General features: G+C 42.4%; 1 protein-coding gene across 1 annotated transcript; it reads right to left on the bottom strand.

Annotated features, from left to right (window-relative positions):
* Positions 1-205: 205 nt before the first annotated feature.
* Positions 206-23,038, bottom strand: dnajc5ab (DnaJ (Hsp40) homolog, subfamily C, member 5ab). Its single transcript, XM_078288172.1, has 5 exons — positions 22,902-23,038; positions 4,164-4,352; positions 3,255-3,468; positions 1,000-1,171; positions 206-336 (listed from the first exon to the last, which is right to left on the bottom strand). The coding sequence occupies exons 2-5, from the start codon at positions 4,268-4,270 to the stop codon at positions 242-244; spliced, it is 588 nt and encodes a 195-aa protein (XP_078144298.1). The 5' UTR covers positions 4,271-4,352; positions 22,902-23,038; the 3' UTR covers positions 206-241.
* Between the last annotated feature and the right edge of the window lie 121 nt (positions 23,039-23,159).

Raw genomic sequence — 23,159 nt, 5'->3', positions numbered from 1 at the left:
AGTGTGTGTTACTGAGCCAGGTGTGTGTGCGTGTGTGTGCATGTGTGTGTTAAATATTTCTTGTCCTGTAGTTGTGGTTGTCAGGGATGACCTCCATTTGTGTGTGTGTGTGTGTGTGTGTGTCTAGCATGTGTTGTTTTCCTGCAGCTGTGATGGGAGCTGGGTTTATGTGTCGGGGGTGAGCTGTGTGTGTGTGTGTGTGTGTGTGTGTGTGTGTGTGTGTGTGTGTGTGTGTGTGTGTCTAGTATGCTTCGGTCCTGTAGCTGTGGTGGGCGTCGGAGGTGAGCTGGGTGGTTTCCGTTGCCGAGGACGGCTGCATCATGATGGGCTCACCGCCTGGGGAGAAACACACACACACACACACACACACACACACACACACACACACACACACACACACACACACACACACACACACACACACAGGAATTAGAACACATACAAGCAAATAACCACACTCCAAATGGAGTAGAGCTGGGCGATATGGTTAAAATTAATATCACGATAATCATAAGGATGTTTTTTGATATCGATATATATATATATCACGATGTGGCTCACATATGCAAAAGCACATGTTAAATATTCAAATAATATTCCTACCACACCTCATTTTGTCAGAGTTTTTAAATAAAATGTGCTTGTTATCAATTTAAAAGCAGAATTGTGCGTTATGATATCCAAAAATCACCATGATGATATGATTCTACTAAAAGACGAACAACGCTAATATTTAATTATCACCCTGCCCTACGATGGACGTACAAAAGTACAACAAATCGTCACTTTCAGATAAAACCATGCATCTGCAAAAAGTCTGATTTTCAGGAATGAAGAACAGAATTCCTATTTTCGTGTAAAATCCCCTTCATTTTTGAAAACATACAATGTGGTTTCAACAGGTTTAACAGAACCCGAGCGTCATGAAACTCACTCCACCCGTAAGTGGCCGTGAACACTTTAAATTCAAGTAAGAAAAAAAAGGTTGGAGTTCGGCACCTCTCTCCTCGGAGGTCATCTGGGCCTCCAGGTCCTCGGGGGAGACGTAGAACTCGGGTTCCTGGTCCATGGGCGGCCGAGGTTTACACTTCCCGCAGCAGCAGTTACAGCAGCAGCACAGGCAGCAGCAGAAATAACATCCTGTAGCCATGCAGCAGAACACAAACAACGCCTGGGGGGGGGGGGGCAGACGAGACAAGGAGAGGGGAACGAAAGAGAGATTAAACAACCAAAAAACCACTTGATGAAGGTAAACAATCGGAACGAGGCGGAGCGGAGGCAGACGGATGATAGAAGTCAAACATAGAAATGTGTGTTTTGCTCTAGATGAGGCTTACATGCCAAAACTCATTCACCACAAGTTATCCATGACTTCTATCGAGCTCTTATCAGCGACCAGTGGGAATTTCAACATCGACTCAACTGTCCACATTATCTCCTCTGACACAATCTATCTATCTGTAGGACTGACTGGTTTTAACATCAAACATTTAGCCACTGTGACAACAGGCACTACTGGTTGTTTGTTATGATGGTGATGTAGCAAGTGAAGTTTTTTCTACTGTAGGGTTTCGTCGTGAGAACCAAATTTCGGAATAAGAGTGAATGCACATATGTGACGCGTTCTATCATTTTCAGTCGGAAGTTGCAACGGCGCATTTGTGGATAAACGTGATTTTATGAGAAAAGATCGATTTTTGGCTGTTTTGGGGTTTCATCAGATTTTAATAAAATAAAGCCTTGGCTTTCATTCTGTGTAAAGATTATTGTGAAATTCAAACGCTAAATATAGTTTTGAAGCTCATAAAGGTAGGGTGACAAGCAGAACTACTAGCTTAGTTTGTCAACAAAGCTCGCATTCCTCATGTTGCCAGGTTTGCGGTTTTTAATGTACTTGGAAATGTTATAAATGCTGTAGGACTTAAAACGCTGTTTATTAAGTTTGTCAGGGTTGTATTGTGGAGTTTTGTTATTGGTTTGTTATTTTGGACTAGTTTCGTTGATCATTGGGCTGTTTATGGGTTGGGTTTAATTGGCACTGGGAGGGTTTTGTCGCTAAGACCCTGGCAACACTTCTCCCCGTCCCTCTCTCCCTTACTATGTGTCCCTTAAAATTATGAATGAACATCTGCATAGTAACAGGTTGACCATCGTTCACTTTATTGTCTAATCAAAATTATTGTTTCATCCGCGGGAAAACGTAGTTGTCAGGCATCTCAACCTGTGTGTGTGTGTGAATGATTTCTTTATTTGAATAAATGTCTCAGAATTGACTTCAAACTTTGAGGCCCTTTTTCTCAAAAACATCGCTTGGAAACAGTCAAGACATCAAGGGGTGCATCTCACTCAATCTTTGGAGTACAAAGATAATTTTGATATCACCAGAAAGCTTAAATTCTCCTCTTTCCAACAGTGTATTAAACTCAAAATGCTTTGAGGGGTCAATGTGACTGTAAATGATAGAGCAGGTCACATATGTATAGTACAGACTGGAGCAGACTGGAGTAAAATGACTAGACTGTGTCTGTACTGTAAGATCTTAATAAACCGCCACAGACAGCGGCGTTGTTTTCTCTTTTTCCACCACATGATCTTGATATTTAGCTGCAGTGTGAATGTAGCTAATGTAAGCTGCTCTGCATAAGAGCATCAGCTAAAAGCCTAAAATGTAAATGCAGCAATGGAAATTAGAGCTGCAATGATTCATCGATTAATTGATTAGTTGTCAACTATTAAATTAATCGCCAACTATTTTGATAATCGATTAATCGGTTTGAGTACTTTTTTAAGTAGTACTTTTAGATTCCAGCTTCTTAAATGTGAATATTTTCTGGTTTCTTTACTCCTCTATGACAGTAAACTGAATATCTTTGGGTTGTGGACAAAACAAGACATTTGAGGACGTCATCTTGGGCTTTGAGAAACACTGATCGACATTTTTCACCATTTTCTGACATTTTATAGACCAAACAACAGCGTTAGTTGCAGCCCTAATGGAAATTATTTGGAACAGGTGGTGAGACAAACTTCATCACCAGTTACTAATCAGACCGACAGACAGCAAAGATGTTTTTATATAATCGGTTTCCTCTCTTCACTTCATCACAATCTCTCTCCCTCTCATCTCCTCCATATTCCATCTGTTCTTTCCCTGTATCATCTCTCTTTCTGTCCATCCCACCTTCGCCCACCAGTTGGAGAAGTAAGTGTTGAGTTTCTACCACTCTCTCTCTCTCTCTCACACTCTCTCTTACCTTGGCCCACCAGCTGGACAGAACAAAGTAGGTGTTGACGTTCTCCTCTCCGAACTGCTCTGCGACGTACAGGCCCAGCGAGCCGTATTTGTCGTAGATGTTCCTCTTGGTGCCGTCGGTCAGGATGGAGTGGGCGTTGTTGATCTCCTTGAACTTGTCGGCCGCCTCGGGGTTGTCTGGGTTCTTGTCCGGGTGAAACTTCAACGCCAGTTTCCTGAGAGAGAGGGAGAGAGGAGGGGGAGGATGTTAAGAAACGAAAGTAAAACCCTGCGATGGTGTCTTGATTAAAACCACCGTCTTCTGGAGACTGAATCCTGCCATAATCTTCTCTCCTCTCCGGTGTCTCCGCTACACCGTCTTCCTCTCATCCTTCCTGCTGCCTCATTAAAAACTAGAATATATCACTATAAAAACTATTAGGAGGAGTAGGAGTGGAGCGCTCACTGACCTTTAAAACAACAGGAAAGCAAACAATTTTCATCGTCAAAACAGATTTAAAACTCAAGTTCAGCTGTCACATACTGGCAGTCCTTCATTCAAGAAATCAATCAACCAATTAGAGAGAGAGAAACATGTCTTCAGTCCAATTCAGACACCAATTATTAACCAGAAACACTGCAACTCAACATGTAATTGTCTTGTAATGACAGTCGCATGTTATTTTATTTACATTTATTTGATCCACGGTTTAACCCCACAGAAGGGTTTGTAGCTCCCTCTAGTGGTTTACAACATATTACAACAATATTACAGACGTTACAGCTGTACTTTGTAGGTTTCTCTGCCAGTGTGCCAGCCTTGACATTTACTGTAACAGAGAGGATTGTAGTTTTTTTTGTATATTTCTGATATTCTTGCAGCAGTAGCCTGAGGTGTGTGTGTGTGTGTGTGTGTGTGTGTGCGTTCTACCTGTAACATTTCTTGATGTCCTCTGGCGTGGCGTTCTTGTCGACTCCCAGCACCACATACAGCGATTCTCCTGATGTGGAGAGAGTCCTCTGTCTCTGTTGCTCCATGGCCTCTGTCTCTCTCTCTCTCTCTCTCTCTCTCTCTATTTATCCTTCTCTCACTCGCTCCCTCGCTCGCTCAGCTTCTCACCTGTCAGAGGGAGAAGCAGGAAAACAAGACAAAGACGCAAGATGAGCAAAAGGCCTGATTTCAGATCAAATTAAATTAATTCTTTTGTTTGTTAGTTTGTTTTTCTCTACACATCTCTTTTTTTTTTTTTTTTTACATCGTCTTGAGGTTGAATCAGCCACTGAATCAGCCACTTTCGGTTTCCTATATTTCCTCTTACTATAATCATATATTTGTGGTCTAAAAAGGGGGATTAGACAAGTTCAGTGAGGTTCTCTCCATATCTATCAATGATATATACTGGGAAAAAAGCGTAGTTGCACTAGCCTACATTTTAAAATCACTAAAAGGTCATTTAAAATCAGAATCTGAAAAATTCCCTTGCCGTTTCTTTTTCTTGTGTTTTGTGATGTATTGGTCCAGTCACCCAATGCCAATCTGAACCTGTGACCTTTGGCCCGCCCACTCTGTCCATTATGCCGCCCTGCTGCTGATGGCGGTACTCTTACAGGGTTTTTCCTGGCTTTTCCAGAGGCTTAGGTGGTAACATGACCAGAGCTGAGGGTTTCTGACAGGGATAGGAGGGCTGAAGACTCTCCAAGAGCACAAAACAGCATTTGTTAGGAACATTTACTAATACACAGGATCTGATGGAACTGTCTCCTGCTCTGTTTAGAATGAGAGCCAATGTAGAAACCTGGCTTGGATATTAGAGGAAAGATTATCGGACCGTTTAGAAGCATTTAGCAAGAAAAAATACCAGTAAAGAACAACTAAACAACTCATCACACTTTTTTTGTTAATGTAAAATGTAATGGCCAAAATGTTAATGCTGATAATTTTGCTAGATATAATAGAAGTATTAATGCCGATGATTTTAGTAGCAAAATTTAGCATCTTATACCAACATGTCTACTATTTTCAGGGATACTGGACATGTTAATACTGCTGATATGCCACTATTCTACACTAAAACTAAAATCGTAATATACACAACCAACTGTGCACTGGAAATGTCTGAGAAAAAACCAAAACAAAACGAAAAAAACAGGTGAGCTGTCTCAGAGCTTAATAGGCAACATAAAGTTTAGAGAGAGTCCATGAGAAGGAAGGAAGGAAAGAAGGAGGGGAGGAGAGGAAGTGAGGGGAAGAGAGAGAGGAAGACTTGCCAGGAAATTAAAGGGTGAGATGAGCGGAGGAAGAGAGAGGAGGATGGAGATAAATGACTTAAACCTCAGTAACCTAACTTCCTGTAGGTGTAGCTTAAGACTGGGAGATTAATGGCCATTGATGGCCTAGATAATTACTATACATTTTTTTTTTACAGAATTATGCAAACCCAGCCTTTTTCAATGCCACTTCTTGTACAGAATTAGGTGTGAAACGTTCATTAAGAGACAAGAGAAGATTTAGAGTTTTAATTTAAAACTTGCTCACTCATGGATCAAGTTTTGATCCATTGTAAGTTTTGATCAAGTTTTGTGGTGAGTCAGGAAGTGATGAAGTGACTCACCACATAGGAATAATGTCAAGCTTCAACTAGAAACAGAGGAAGAGTTTACAAAAGTTTAGATGCTGCTGTTTTTGTAGAGCAGCGTAACAGGCAGCCAATCAGAAGCCTCTTGATACAGAGCCATTGTTTCGCTTTGATTTGATTGGCTCACGATCAGAGAGAGTGTGCGTTGGCCAGCAGGGACAACATTTGAGAACAGGAAAAGACACAAAACTGAATATAATCGAGCCATTCAAGTACTGTCGTCTCCAAAAGTTACCAGGCAGTGTGGTGAGGAGTGACCCTTATTGATTTATCAACCAATAACAAATTTCTCTGGCATTTGGTGCTTGATGGGTGTTCATTTTGGACCCTGATTAAGTGTCAACAGGAATACATCCAGTAGGTGTAAGAAGTCACTTTAGGGACAGGAATATTTGTAACTTGTATTTTCTGGCAATATTTGGTGGCTGTGATCCTTGGTTGCTATTTGCTGTTGATCTAGGATGTTGAAGCTTTACTTTTGCATAATTTTACATGCTAAATCATCTGGATATGAGTGCCAGCTAAAGGCCTAAGAAATGTAAATGCAGAGAGGGAAGAGTGAGGCAGGTTACTGTAGGTCAGACCAGCGACCAGCCAGCAGAGCAGACACACACACACACACACACACACACACAAACACACACACACACACACCAGTGTCCAACTGCCTGAACACTGGCTTAGGTAGACATGGTAAGCTAATTCAACCAGACCAGACTACACTGGCACACACACACACACACACACACCAACAACAATAACAACAGGGGGCTAGCAAGCTAACTTCAGACCAACTTCAGGGTAGAGGTGAATCAGACTGGAAAGTGATTATAAGCTCTATGAATGTTGATTGATGATGAATGATGATTTAAATGGCAAGTCTGTTCATCTCTGGTGGATAAAAGTCAGGTAAACTAAATGTAACTCACCTCTGCACATACCAGAGCAAAACACTACATTTCTGTTGCTCACTGATGTAGATAAAAACATAGGCTACACTTTATATATTTTTAATGAAATAAGTCATCTGTCACCTGGCTTCTTCTGGTCAGAGCTAACTTGATCCCAGAGTTGCGGGTCAATTCAATTTCCATTCAAAATGTAAATCCAAACAGCAAATCACCAAAAATCTTTTATTTATAGATTGTTTATAGATCGTTATGGCAAAATATTTGTATAGGAATCCTGAAGGAAATCCACTTGCTGACTTGTCGGAAGTGAATGTGAACTGACCCTAACCCTGGTCTGTATACCTGTCAGACAGCAGGGTCAGCAGGGTCAGCAGGCTTACAGACCACAGTAAGCCAATTCAGCTACAGAGACACTGGACCAGATTGTTAGACTTAAAACAACAGGAGCTAAGCTGCACACTGCCTTTATACTACGACGTCTACACCTTACTGGCAAGGAAGTAACACTGTGGTTCTTCTGCTGAATATGGGCAAGATTTGGGCAAGATTTCTCAACTCCGAGGTTTCCAGATGCCGTTATCTGACGTGACGTAAACATGCCGACATACACTGTAAATGCTACAAAGCATTACTTTAACATATTTCGAATCCTCGAAATACACTTAAGGTTAAAGACCATCTATCTAAACACCTGTGAGGTTAAACATACATTTGAAATCTGTTCCGCTTATTTACTTCCGAGGCAAAAATGTATGCCTATATGGCTGAGAGCTTCGCCCGCTGGAGGACGCTGCTCTCGAACAGAGACTGATCAGTACATCACCTTCAATCAGTAACGTATCACCTTGTTTTGTCCTGCAATAATAGTGCCCCATCTTGGGCTAATCAATGTTATTTTGAAAATGCAGAAAGGCAATAGTCAGATGCATCATTCACAAGTTTTGTCCAAATCTAATTAGTGTTTTCTGAGATTTGTGCATGAAGGATAAATGAACGATTAACAAATGAACAAACAAAGGAAACCAATCCATAGTCCTTCCATATTAAATCAGTTGGAACTGCGATCCCATATGTCTCAGCTCTTTCAGGCTGGGCGGCCATGTTGTTTGTGTTTGGATGGAGGATTGGATCTGTGGCGCTGCGGCAGTGAGTGGGAGGAGGCTAACTTTAGCCCGGCTAGTTACTTAAACTTACTGGACTAATCTTAAAACACACACAGGAAGTGGAAAAAGGGAAACTGTACAGCCTCCAGCCCTACTGAGAGTGAATGGGTATATGAGAGAGAGAGAGAGAGAGAGAGAATGGGTATATGAGAGAGAGAGAGAGAGAGAGAGAGAATGGGTATATGAGAGAGAGAGAGAGAGAGAGAGAGAGAGAGAGAGAGAGAGAGAGAGAGAGAGAGAGAGAGAGAGAGAGAGAGAGAGAGAGAGAGAGAGAGAGAGAGATCCCTCTAGGCACAGTAGCCATACAACACTTTAGACTGGCAGCCCTTTGTGAGTTAGACAGTCTTTTGGCACAGGAATGAATAAAGGGATTAAAGAGAGGAGGGATGGAGGGATGAGAGGAGGAGGAGGCAACAGAGGGATGGGGCCAGTGGGTTAAGCCATGCATTCATTGCCAGAATGGAGAAATGAATGAATACAACAACAGAGGAATGAAGCAATCAAGTTGTAATTCACATTATCCATTTCAAGCATTTAGCCGATGCTCTTATCCCAAGTGACTGACAGCGAGTTCAACAGCTCAATAAGCCTCAATCCCTACATCACCAACATTACAAGAGCCAAAAGCAAGGAGAGCAAGGGTCAAAGCTGCAGTCTCTCTTCCAAGCAAACTGCGATGCGGCTGGTTAGGACTGAGAATGTAACTGAAACAACTACAAGAAACAAGCCCAAAATGCACCCATTTTAGGAATGGGACAGTATATCGAAATTCAATATATCGCAGTATATAAAAGCCATAATACCCTCCAGAACATTCTTTACTGTGATGACGGGTACATCATCGTTGTATGAATAATCACAGGAAAGACAGGGTTGATGTAAACTTCCATGACTTTTCCAAGACTTTTCATATCCAAGTCGAAGCGCCTCCACGACCTGAAAATGTTCTTCCTTGCTGGTTTGTTAATCTTGTTTTGAAGAGATACAAACTGAAATACATTCTGATATATTCCTGTAAAGTAGTCCATTTATAAAAATCCCCTGATATTCCCCTGACTTCCCCAGACAATTTATCAAGATGCAGGTAAACTTGTCTCATACAGCAGAATGTAACGATGCCAAAAGAAATTACTTTCATTTGGAAGAAATGTGAAATCAACTAAGATGAAATACATTCATTTCAATCATTGGAAGTAGTCATCTGTGTGTGTGTGTGTGTGTGTGTGTGTGGCAGCCATTACTAGTCCCTCTCTAAAGCCCTATAAATCACCAGATGGCCGCTATTGCCGTAGCAACCCTGCTTTGCCACGACGACGACACGCCTGACACCACACTGGTTTAACACCTCCCTAAACCCCGCCCACCACTCTGCCCCGGATTAACCAGTCACAGCACAGAGTCACCTCCCACCTGACCGGGATTAACCAATAGGAGTGATTCGTCTGTACCCCAGGGATTATCAAAGTATTGTGCGTGTGTGAGTGTGTGTGTGTGGTGAATAATCACATCCCACCAAAGTGAGCATGAACCAATGAGCTTCTGCATTACTGAGCCAGCAGCCAATGAGATGCTGTCTTGTTGAGAGTTGCCAGTCAAACAGTACGTGGCCATTCACAGGAACAAACAGACTGGAAAGAATTAACACGGCGTAAAGAGTGTGACAGCATATGGTCGGTGTCTCAGGTGGGGTGTTAGAGTGTGTGTGTGTGTGTGTGTGTGTGAGACTGAATTAGTGTGTGTATGTGCTTCCACACCTGAGTCTCACATCTAGGCTTCCTCTCACTTTTATTCATGGAAGTGTTTTTGCCGAGCAGGTAATGCTCTCCTTCAGCCTCGCTCTGCTTCATGCTCTTAGCGTGAGATCACACCTGCAGTTCATTTCCTTCAGTCTGAGCCGCAGTTGAAAACTTTACTTTGTGGTATTTCTGTATTTTGTTCATTTGGGTTCACACTGTCCAATTAAAACTGAACTGGCACGTGTAAACTAAAGTCACATGGACTCACAAGTAGCTTCTTTATTGGGTCAAAGCAAATCTGATTCCAGTCTCTGTAACTTTATCTCTAACATGATGGACTTGTCTGTCTCTTCTTCTGTGGTGTTCATACCAGTTAAGAACACATGAAGAAATAGCTGAATATGTGCATCAGTCCAGACTTCATTTTGTTCTGCTAGGCTTTCCAAGCATGAGGAACTGCCGGCTATCAGATGTCAACATCTGTCTCCTTCTACCCATAATCCCTTGCGTTTTGGGTTGGTTTACTGTGGTTGGTTGGATTATATTGTAATTTCTTGAACCAAAAGGCTACTGCTGATGTGTATCTGCCTTTGTGCGTTTCCTCTGTGTGTGTAGCTACAGTAGCAATCCCCGCCTTTCAGTGTGCTCTTATTTGTGTCTGACTCAGGTGGTGTGTGTTTGTGTGTGTGTGTGTGTGTGTGTGTGTGAGTAAGAGAGAGATTGACAGAAATGGGCCAGGGTCCCTGCTGTCACCCTGCATCAGGAGGAGATGTCACCCTACTGTCCCTCTGAACACACACACACACACACACACACACACACACACAAACACACACACACACACACACACACACACACCTTCACTGCTGAAGTGAAAGCCTGGAGGATCGAGAGAGGAACAGGAATTTAAACAGAGGTTGACAGGGTGCTCAAGTAAGTACACAGCTTCACACACACACACACACACACACACAAAGAAGAGATGTCTTGAATGTAGAGTTGGTTAAGGGTGGTGGCTGTGTGTGTGTGTGTGTGTGTGGGGGGGGGGTTGCAAGTAATAGTCATAGAATTTGGCATATAGTATTTTATTTCATTTAGAATTAAACATTTTACATAAATATCTTGCCTAGTGCAGCTTTAAGATGTGATAGGTGATTAATGATAATGTGATCGCCTGTTCATTCCTGCTTTCATGTGTCAATATTGCATACATTTTTACCATTAATATTCAAATGCCAGTCAAGTTTGACTCAATTCATAGTCAAATTAGATTTTTAGGTTAAATTGACAGCCCTACTATACCAACATCCGAGCAGACCTACTGTAACTATAGGCAAGTTTCTAGATCTTCAGTAAATATACAGTATGTGAGACCAAAACAGCTCCTGGGCTCGGATTTCAACAGTCACAGATGCTACAAAACACATAGGCAAGGCTAACAGCCTGCAGCGGGGAGACACACACACACACACACACACCCCTCCCTTCAGACGATTCCCACTGTGACCAATGAGACGTAAAAGAGAGCACAATAACTTGGCACTGTCTGTTTTTATCCCTCCATCTTTCTTCATTCTCCTCGCTCCTTCCCTCCATTCTCCTCCCTCCATCTGTTTGTTCTCTCACTTCTTCTTTCCTTCCTTTTGTCCATTTTACTTACTCCATCCTTCCATCTCTCCATTTTCTCCCTCCATGTCTTTCATCCACCAGGCTCCTCCTTCTGTCTCTCCAATCAATACTATTGGACAAGTCATAAAACTGAGGATGACTACTGGACTTTACAGCCTGGTGCTGGAGAGCCGGCAGCCCAGTGTTTCCTTTTAGTTCATTGAGCTGTGGTGACAACCCCCAACACACACACACACACACACACACACACACACACACACACACACACACACACACACACACACACACACACACACACACACACACACACACACACACACACACACACACACACACACACAGAAAACTGACCCCACAGCTAGAACGAATGCAGACTCTGCACAGTGAAACAGCACATTTGTGATGATCGTGGACACAAGAGGAATGTGAGAGTCTTCTACTATGAAGAAGATGTGGGAGAAGATTAATATTTCAATTTTCACATATATAGATCTTTTACTTCCTTGAAAATACATTGAATAATGCCTTAGACCATGATGCAGTTTGCTAACGCCCAGGTACATCTGACTGAGTGACATGAATTTGCCTCTTGATGTCCACGGCTTGTGAAAAATAAAAACGTAAATATTATGGAAATTCAGCATCAGGTCGTAAATAATAATTGCAGTTGTAGAAAAATATACTGTATAAATACCAAAATAAGAGCCATTCTTAAACTGCAACACCTGGTTGAACTGAGACTCAATACCAAACATCCCACACATCTGCAAAAATAAAACCCAATTCCCATTCCTGATCATTACATAACACTGTAGTCTGTGTGTGTGTGTGTGTGTGTGCGTGTGTGTGTGTACTGTTTCTACTAGGTATTTTAACCTCTGTTTGCCCAGGGACGGTTCACTGGGCACCAAAGCTCTCTCTCAGAAACGCCCAAATACAAACTGCTGCAGCTACACTGCCCAGAAAAAAGTCTTCTGCTTGGTTAAGGTAAATCTGCAGTCACTTTTAACAGACTGCTGCATGACGGTCGTTAACCTCCACTGATTGGTCAACACGGCAACCTTTCATTCACTAGCTGTCTGAAACTCTTTTGTGCTGTGGTTGTCTTCTGTGATACCACAATCCAATCCCAGGGTCATAACATTCAAGAGTTTGGTACCAAATTGAGAAATCCACCATCAATTTTACAGAGTGGATCCTCCATATTTTAGATTACATGATGAAACCAGGTCATGACCTTGTGTCCTAAATGGATGTAGCCTGTAGAGTTTTGGAATAAAAATCTGTACAAATTCTGTCATCTGGGACATTTTGGGGACCTGTCAAACCTTTATTAATCTCAACCAAGTTGTGATTAGTTTTATCACTGAATCAGATTGGGAAATTAACACCAGCAACCAGCCAAATGCTGCTGAATTCAGAGTTTGGCAGATACGGTTTTTCTTTTTACTCCAGAAAAAAGTGACGTCATGTTGTTTGGGTGTTGGCCAGTTATGCACAGGAATAAGAAAAATACACCACCAAACAACAAAATGGACCCGAAACCCGCCACATCGCCAATAGCTATTTTTGAACCGTGTTGAAGTTTGTTGAAGTGTTTTACGATGGAGTATTCCTGTAAGGTTCCTGGCCTGTATACAGTGCATGGTTAATAAAACAGCAGTTTCCAGTCGCGCTGTTCTCATTTGTTCTGTTTCCCTCAGTGCTGCCCAGTGGGGAATGGATGGATCATTAGCCGGTATTATTGACTACACCAGCTGCTGTCTGTACACACACACACACACACACACACACACACACTTTCAGCATCATGTTGTATCTTTGTCAAAACAGGATGCAAAATATGTGTATGAAATAAGCTAATTCTAAATTATGTGGGAAGCATATTATACCTCTGACGCACACACACACACACACACACACACACGTAGATGCACACACACATGCGCACCCCCAGCTGTGCCCTGCTTTCCTGTAATGGACATCTGTCTATCTACAAAGAGCAGAACAAAACAAAGCACTGCACGCACACAAGCACACACACACACACACACACACACACACACACACACACTTTCTCTCTCTCATCAGAGTGAGATATTACCACCAGCCACCAGCCAAACGCCAGTACATTCTGGCTGTGCCTGTTAAGTTTGTCTCTTTTTCACAAGTAACCAATCTGCCTCTTTTAATTCTGAAAACACAAACTTAAAACGAGGCTCTTAAAATGAAGCTCTTGAGTTTTAGTGGTCACTGTAGGTCACTGTTTTAGTGGTCACTGTAGCTGCTGGATGAAAAGTTTCCTGTCCTGCCATTCATGGTGGAGACAACCAACCGTCATTAGAGCTCCTGGTCTATTCTACAACTGGAGTCGGCTGGTAAAATAGTGAAAGTGGCTGGTGAACTGTAGGATGTTCCAGAAAAAACAATATTCCTGTCATTCTCTGTCTCCCATTTCTTACTTTACCCGACTTTCCAATATATTTTTTATGTAAATGAGAATTTACAGAATTCGAAAAGCTGAATGAAAATGTAAAGTTTTGATAAAATTTCCTTAATATCGCCAAAAACACAAAACGTTTTTATTCAACGATTTCACGTGAGGTAGAAACATTTTACGTCAATGAAGTAATGATGAGATAATATAAATTGTATTTTTTTTTGTTATGCAAGTCAACATTAGCTGACAGTGAAGAACAATAACTTGCCCAATACTAGTCACTTTTTCCATGTCTCTTTCCATTTGTCTGGTGTGTTATTTTTCCTCATTTTATTTATTTGCTTGAACCGAGCGAATTCACATTTCATTTTTTGCATCATTTCAAAAGTTAGCTTAAAACTCACTTGACAGTTGGATGAAAACACATCTCTCTCTCTTCCCTCTGCCTCTCTCTTGTTCCCATTCCTCATTTTCTCTCCTTCATTCATCTTTCCATCACTCCATCCCTGTCTTTTTTCCTCCTCCCTCCGCTGCACTTTCCCCCTCACTGTCAATCTTTCTCTCCCTCTCTTTTTCACTTGCTTATTTTTCCTCTTTCCCCTCTCCGTCTTCATTATCACCATCTCTTCCTCTCTTTCTGTCCTCTTCATCACTGTCTCTTTCACATCCATCCAACACTTTTCCTCCACCACTCTCTCCATCATCACACTCCCCTTCCTCTCCTCTATACCCTTGTCATCACTTCCTCATTAGGTTGTCGCACATCTCTCTCTCTCCATCTCATATCCCTCACTCTCTGCTGCTCTTCTTCTCTCCATCCTCTTCCTCTTGTCACACATCTTTCTTCCCATTCATTGCTTTCTAATTCCCTTGTTTTTTACCCTTTCCATCTATCACTTTGTCTCAGCTCACTCCAAACACCATCTCCTCTCTAACCGTCTGTTTCCCCATTTATTCTCCTCTTCTCTCCCTATTATCCCTATTCACATGGGACTAATATTATGTGGGGACCAAGTAATTAATGAATTACCCTCCAACCTCTGCGTTTTTGTGAAAGAGTTTACAATTTGTCACTTCCTGATTGAAGTTTGTGCTTTAAATGCTGATTCCACTACCGCCTCCATTTTTCATGACAGGAGGAAGAGAGAAATCACACATCTAGAAGAAGAAAAGGGGCTGAAATTACCAAGAATTCAATTCACATGTGATTAGAGGGCTGCAACTAACGATTACTTTCATTATCGATTAATCAATCAATTATTTTTCAATGAACTGATCAATCATTTAGTCTATAAAATGCCAAAAATAATGACAAATGTCCATCACTAGTTTTCCAGAGCTCAAAGTGATTCTTAAAATTGCTTACTTTGTCTGACCAGCAGCCAAGAAAACCCCAAAGTATTAATCTTAGAATGATATGAAACGAAGAAAAGCAGCAAATCTTTGTATTTGTGAAGTTGTAACCAGCAAATGATTAATTTTTTCATGATTAACGATTAGTCGATTTACCAAATGATTAATCGACTAATCGTTTCAACCCTAGTGAATAGTATTATCAAGGGAATTTGTCTTCACCAAAATAGTTGTAATCTGGCTGGAACTTTAACTTTACAAATTACAGACATGGCAGATTTGCATGTAATTAAAATCACTGACAGTCTCTGCAATTAGTTTTTTCTCTCTTTCTCCCAACATGTCCTCCTCTATTCTTTCTCGCACCCGTCTTATTCGCATCACCACCTCCCTCTCTTCCCCGCCACTCCCTTCTTGTCTGATCTCTCTCTCTCTCACACACAGCCTCAGGGTGAGTCACTATGTGCAATGTTGTCTCTAGCATCAGTACACACCATGCTGTTTGCTTGAGTGTCTGTGTGTGAGAGAGAGAGAGAGAGAGAGAGAGAGAGAGAGAGAGAGAGAGAGAGAGAGAGAGAGAGAGAGAGAGAGAGAGAGAGAGAGAGAGAGAGAGAGAGAGAGAGAGAGATGGTGATGGGGAGGAGGAGGATCCAGTCTATAGGTTTAACAAATAGTTTATGGTGATGGCGAGTACAATTTCACTTTCTGTTGAGCAAAAGTCAGTTTTACACACACACACACACACACACACACACACACACACACACACACACACACACACACACACACTCCCAAACCTTTCAGATGTGAATCTAAGTGGTCTTCTGGGAATCTCAACTAAACTAATTTCTCGTCCGTTATCAATGTGATTCTTATAATGGAGTAAAATTGTTTTGACAAATCCGAGGCCAAGTCATTTATTTATTCATTCGTCGGCCTCATTCCAACTGCTTAATGATTACAATGATGATCATCAAAGAGCTGAGGCGAATGAGGACATATACAGACAGACAGACAGACAGACAGAGAGATAGAAAGGACAGACAAACACACAGACAGGCATGAAGGCAGAAAACCTGGTAAGCAGATAGACAGAGGCAGAGAATTATGGACCAAAAATCTGTTCTAAAACAAAAACAGACAAAAGCCCTAGTTGCACGGGACTAGTATGGTGTGAGGACCTGATGTAATTAATGAATTACCCCCCACCTTCTGAATTTTGTGAAATCTGCAGAAATTATTGTGCCAAAAGTCTGTGCCAAAAATGTATTCAAAACCGTCCTCTACAGATTCCACTACTGCCTCCATTTTTCATGACAGGAGGAAGATAGAAATCACGCATCTAGAAGAATAAGAAGAAAAAGAAAATCTCACGGCAAAATCAAATTATGGCTGAAATTACCGAGAGTAAAAATACTATTTTGCTGGAGTTTTTACTTTTTACAAATTACAGACATGATGATTCACGCAGGATTAAAATTATCGATGATCTCCACAATTATTACAAATCACTGGGTGTCTCCAGGTAACATTAGTCATGTGAAAATAGAGCTATACAAGACAGAAAAACAGACGGTGACAGACAGGCAGACAGACAGAGAATCACAGTAAGTGATCTTTGATTGTGGGAGGCAACAGTGCGAGTGAGTGGGTTCATTTTTCATTCTGATCAGGTTACACACACACACACACACACACACACACGGCCCGGGGCATTCTTGCCTGACAATCAATGGATGGTAATACGACCTCAATGCTACGACTGTGACATGGTAAACACAGCTGTCACACACACACGACACACACGTGCCAGCAGGGCAGGAAACTAACTTTTGGTGCATCTCAGTACTTACTAGCCACTTTCACTATTTACAAGCCAACTGGATATTTACAGTAGAACAGGACCTCTGAATGATAGCTGATGGCAGAGCTGCGTTGTTCGGAGCAGTTTATTTGAACTGGTGTGTTTATTTCTTCAGTTCAGTTTGTTTGGCCAGGTGAGAGCGATGCCATTTGAACTCAGGTGGCACCAAACACCTGAAAATGCAAGTCTCAGTCTTCTTCCAAGGAGTGAGTACGTAATCAATAGTCCAACGACAGGAAACGACCCCAAAACACAAGGGTTTATGGGTATAAGAAGACGGACGTTGACATCTGATCGCCAGCAGCTCCTCGTGCTTGCCAAACGTCTCCAACTCCTTGAAAAAACGAACAAGAAGTATTCAAGCTGAGCACAAACAAGCGCTGACAAGGCAGTCATTCTTAGCTAAAGTTACCCATATACAAACACACACACACACACACACACACACACACACACACACACACACACACACACCACTCTCCCATAGCCTCCTTTCCTCTCAATCTGTACCTCTTGGCACAGGGACGTTCTGATGCAAAGAGGCCAATCCAATTCATTAGCTAATGGCCAATCAGCAGTCAGTCAGCATTCCTGCATTAGCTTTCTCAATGGACACACACACACACACGCTTACAGTGCAGAGGGAAACACTACAGTAATGGTCTGACTTCTACTAATGTATAGGCAAACTCTATCTGGACCTACACACCAATGGAAGGTGCAGTCTCTCTCACTCTCTCACAGAAGAAACTTAGAGGTTTCTATTGAAATGAATGGGAACCTGCGTATACATCCACACTGTACTGTCGTCTTGCACTGAATATGAGCAAGCCTCATGCTGCGTTCACGTCACGTCGGAAAATACGAGCTGCCACGTGGGGAAAAGCGTTCACATCAGCTTCCTCGTCCTGATTACAAGTAGGAAACTTGGGATTATTTGTAGGCTCTGATATATTCCCACTTGGCGTCACGAAGATAATAAAAATCAAAATGATCAGTTATATTTACACTAATACAATCAGATCTACTCGAGGCAATTAATGACTGCTGCAACTCACTCGATTTTAAATTTATAAATAAAAATGATTTTGGATGTGGGTTCCAATGAGTGAAGCATGTGAACTCTTCCAAGTTGTAGCAACAAGATGTCATCCTGTCATTTCTCTTTTCCCAATATGACATGAATGCGACATCATTCCCAGTTTGTAATGTGGCCTACAGGTTATAGAGAAAGGGACTTGTGAACGGGAAGGTTGTCAGTTTGAATCCCCAGAACAGCTGGGAAAATCTGAATGGGAAAAGTGAATGGGAAAAACAAATTCCCATGCCAAAACACCTACACACATTTGTCTTACTTTTCATCCGTTTTAAGAATGCAGGCATGAATGTGAAGCGGGGCATTGCTGAAAAAGAGTGTGGATATTTAACCCTGATAAATTAAGGTTTAGAAATATATGAAGTCCCAATTTAATTCCAATGTTTGCAGTGAAACTCTCACATCCCAGTTTTTCTTGTCACGCTCATTACATCTAGGTAATTTGACTGCGAGAGCAACTTTGTGTGTCATTAGTAGGAATCTTGCAGCGTAAATCCACCATAATTGACCCGGTGAATTATTTGGAAGCCTACATTTTCCAAAATCGAGTCCAGTCATCACTGACTGTCAAAGCTCGGAGAGGAAGAGGATTTCCACTTAAATGGAAGTGAAAAAGGGGACTGAGTCAGGAGGAGAAGGATGGAGTGACAGATAGAAAGAAGGAAGCGGTAGATCAGGGTGAAAGAGAGAAATAGAAAGAGAAAGTGTGAAGAAGCAAAGGCAGGGAAAGCAAAGGTGAAGGTTTAACAGCGCCGCGTGACATGCGATCACAGGACTGTTACACAATCTTGTCAAGACGGTCGTGGCAGACTCCTGACCTGAGGCTATCAGCAGCCAACATCTGACAGCCAGAGAGGGAACTGACATTTTTATTTTGAGTTCTGCTTTAGGGGAACTAGGCTTTTCTCTGCACGAACCCAAGGCAGCAACACTGAAGTCTTTTTCTCTCAAATTTAACACGCTTGCAATGCTTCTGCTGTAAAGGCCCTGACACACCAAACCGACATCAAAGAACCAGCGGCGACGAAGGCCGACTGTTGCGTCGCCTCACGTCGCCTGCGTCTGGTCCAAAAAGTTGCACTTGAACACACCGCAAAGACTACACCCGACGGCCAACTAGCACGTACGTTCTGCGCCTGCGTGAGGGGAAATAACTCTCCATACCTTATGTCTGATAAGAAGTTGCAAATGGCACTGGCGTTGTCAGCCCTTGGTCTTTTGGTTGTGGAAGAAGAAAGGAAGAGGCGGAGGCGAAAAATAAGGAGAAACCGCACTAAATGGGTGAAATCATGGATACTCCAGCGACAGGCTCAAGGGGCTTTCCCGAACCTGTGTCGAGAGCTGGAGATAAATAAAACCTCCGATTTTGCTCGGCTCTTTCCTGTTCAGTTCCACATGTTGAAGGAATTTATCAGTCCAATCCATCCAGAGGCAAATCACGAACTACCAATCAGAGTGTTCTCTCTCACCGACGGCTCCGACGCCGATTCAACACGCTCAATCGGCCGAAAAGACGCCGACAGGGTCCGACTAGTGCCGACGGTGCGGAACACACCGCAAAAACTAGGGACACCGACGCTTACCGACGGCCCGACATTGCCCGACGGCCGACCGTCGGCCTGGTGTGTCAGGGCCTTAAGTGTTTTGTAGCAGTGGTGGTTGGCCTTACTGCTCTGTACTGTCCTGTTAGATACTTACTGATGTAAAAACACCATTTCTTAACACTCAGCCTTTGTGCTTTTTGAGGGAACCTGAATTCAATTAGGTTTTGTTAATTTCACATCGCCCTAGCAGTGGTAGTGGTAGCTTTCTTGCTGTGAATGTAGAGGAAACACTGCTTTGTTTCTTATCTTTGCATGTGGCTCCTGAATCATTTTCAAACCACTCCCCCCATGGCACCTAAACTAAAACTCTCTTAAGAAATCCACCATGCTGTTGGACAAAGTTTGACTTTCTGACTGCTGCTTTTCAGGAATGTCAACACTCTAAACAAATGAATCAGTTAAGTAGCCATATTCTCCTGATCCGAAACACCGGAACAGGATCTCAAATAAAGCCAGGAAACTAATATTTTTTTGTCTACAAAGGCTAGTGCAACCCAAAATTCACCTGACACTTTAACTTTTTATTTTTACCAGACAACTAGGTTAATAAAAGAGACTCAGACTTCCAGATGATGGTTGGTTACCTGCCAAATTGGCTGGTAGAGGTAGACAAATTTACCAGCCACAGCCAGCATTTACCAGAACTTGTCAAGTGGTAATTTCCCACCCTGTTTTTAATCTCTTAGAGCAGAAAGAGGTTATACATCTTTCACAACTAAGGATCCTAACTGTGTAGATTTAATGGTGATCCAAGACCCCGACATATTAAAACCTAGCCTGCTAGTGCTACAGTGATAACCCACCGGTTCAGAAACAGGCCTGCAATCCATCTTGGACCCAGAGCCTTAGTTTGAGAAACACTGTCCTGGTAACCAACCAGGTAATCCCACTGAGATTAAAAATCTCCTTTACTCAAGAAAGACCTGGCAAAGAACACAGCAATGCATCAAACACAAACATAAAAGTTGCAAGCAAACAACATATGATACTGTACATAATGTAATACGATCATCATTCGCTCTGGGCCGATCTCCCTCTGTAATTTAGCCTACTTGAAGAGGAAAAGACAAACCAAAAGAGGAATCAAGAGTATTTAGAGGTTCAGTCCAAGCAGCCAAATCTTCTACATGTCTTTTGATTCTAACGTCAGAGACTGAATATGACGCCAGTACTTCTTCTATATTGGGGACAAAATGTCCACCAGTGAGCCAAAAGAGGAATCCCAGCTGGGGGATAATTTTAGGTTTACAAGGGCTATAGCAGGGCCACTCTATGAGAAAACACTTCATGAAGAAAGATATTCCAACCTATGGCGGTCTAGAATAAACACAACAGACTAGGCCAAAGTTAGACCTGTTTTTGGTCCAGTCTCAACAAGTTGCTCTACTGCAGGGTTTGCCAAATTGTTGTAAAATTGGTAACTCATGGCTTGGTTAACTCTTGCCACTGATATCAGTGACAGAAAAATGTACATTTTCAGCCATCAGCCACAATTCCTGACAGATTTAAGAATAATCAAATGTCTTTGTGGTTTTGTCAAAGTAGATTAATTTACCAATGGCATGACACACACTTCCTATCATCAGTGTGGTGGCAGTGGTGATCTTCCTTCCTGACCTACTGCTGCACTTTTATCCGGGCAGAACCTAATTTGCTGCGACTCTGGCTTTTATACGAGTCAGTGACGACCACTAGCTATACTGATGACATCATCCTACAATCACGCTTTCCCCTCAACTCTTACACAGACAAGCTGACTCACACAAATGTCACATGCCACAGCAAAGCATTTCCTGGACATTCACTGTACTTGGCAAATTAAGTGATGCTGATTCCTGAATTTGACAAGACAACTTGCCTGTGAAAGAGACTCCCTAAAACAGACAATAATTAGGTGTGCCTCTGAATTCAATGTCTCACTTCAGTGTGCCATGGCGTAAGGTTGAGGACCGCTGGGCTGTGCGATGTGTGCCTGTCTGCTTATAGATGCTCTTTCCCTCGTAATGCCATTCTCTGAAAGGGCTGAGCCATTTGAGAATCGCCCCCAAAACTAAAATCTACGACCAAGAACCAAGTATAGCATGCCAGAAATAAAAACAAAGCAATTACATATTCTGGCTTGATCTCAGCTAGGAAATTTGTTCTTTCTAATGGAGAAAAAATTGATTATATCTCAATTCCAATGACTAAAATAAGAACCAGGCTGGAACTTGTGATGGTACAACACTTTAAGTTCACTGTTCAGAATCACTATTGGGAGTGATAAAGTGATATTGATGCTGGGAAAACAGGCCGCCGCGGCTTACAGTTGAGGACAGGACTGCTGCCTGCAATCTGATTAAACAGACTATAATTACAGTTAATAAAAGCAGAGGAACTGGTCAGGCCTCAAGCAAGATACCACATAATGAAGTTTCACACTGGTTAGGAATGATTGATGACAATTTCTTCTACCTCTCCCTCCGTCATACACATTCACACACTCTGACACTCTCTCTCTCTCTCACACACTCTCACACACGTACACACACAGACAGTCAGCCAGTTTATAATACCACCTGCCAGTCCACTGGGCACATTAGACAGATCACATGAGGGCAGGAGGAGACAGCAGCTCATTTGGATCAAGTTCAGATTTGCTCTCAGTCAGAGCGCTGATATATTCTACCATGGAAATAGATTTTAAACCACTTGATTTTTAGCGTACCTCGCTGGTTCTGTCATTGTCCAACTTGCTAAAGAAGTTTTTCATGCACCTGCCCTGTCTCACTAACATTTCCAAAGACAGACGTAATTCAGAGATAAAAAAACACGCTGGCTTTGGTTTTGCTACAGATTGTAAATCCAGGTTTATCCCGTGGTGTCTGGTTAGGGATTTCCACACTATTAACTGGAAACTGACTACATTAGTCACGATCCAGTTCAGAATAATTGTATCATGACCTGATTTCAGAAACCAGCACCAGCTAGCCCTAACATTAGACTCTCCATTCGTGACGGGCAACCAAACTAGAAAATACCGGTCGGCTAGGGAATCAAACCGTGGTTAAAGCGGATAATCTCTAGGCACCGCATCAAAGGAACACACAGCATCCATATTGGTTAGCCAGCCGATAGCCTAGCACTGTACGATATGCCTGGTTTGAATAAGCCAGCTAGCACTTAGCTCGCTAACTAATCCAAGGACAGCCAAGCTGACTAACGTTAGCTTGCTGGCTAACTTTGTAGATTTCTTACCTTATTATCTCGGGCACTGTGGCCTGTGTCTTTCACCGGTTTCTGTAATGAAGTGTGATTCGATTTTATACTGTTCGCATCCCAGTTCAGGTTTGCTTTCCACCACTAAACCATTCAGACAGCCTGTAGTGAGCTAGCGAGCTAACGGCTATGCCGGGGAGAGCGAGCTGTCAATCCGTTTGTAGTAGCGGTCGCGAGAAAACCCTCCTACTCTCCAGCAGCTCGCTCCCGGTGACAGCATGCGCGCACCCGACATTA

Source organism: Centroberyx gerrardi, chromosome 14 (genome assembly GCF_048128805.1).
Source record: "Centroberyx gerrardi isolate f3 chromosome 14, fCenGer3.hap1.cur.20231027, whole genome shotgun sequence".
Classification (NCBI taxonomy): domain Eukaryota; kingdom Metazoa; phylum Chordata; class Actinopteri; order Beryciformes; family Berycidae; genus Centroberyx; species Centroberyx gerrardi.
Note: the sequence above shows the minus strand (reverse complement) of the source record. Positions and strands in the feature narration are given on the sequence as shown.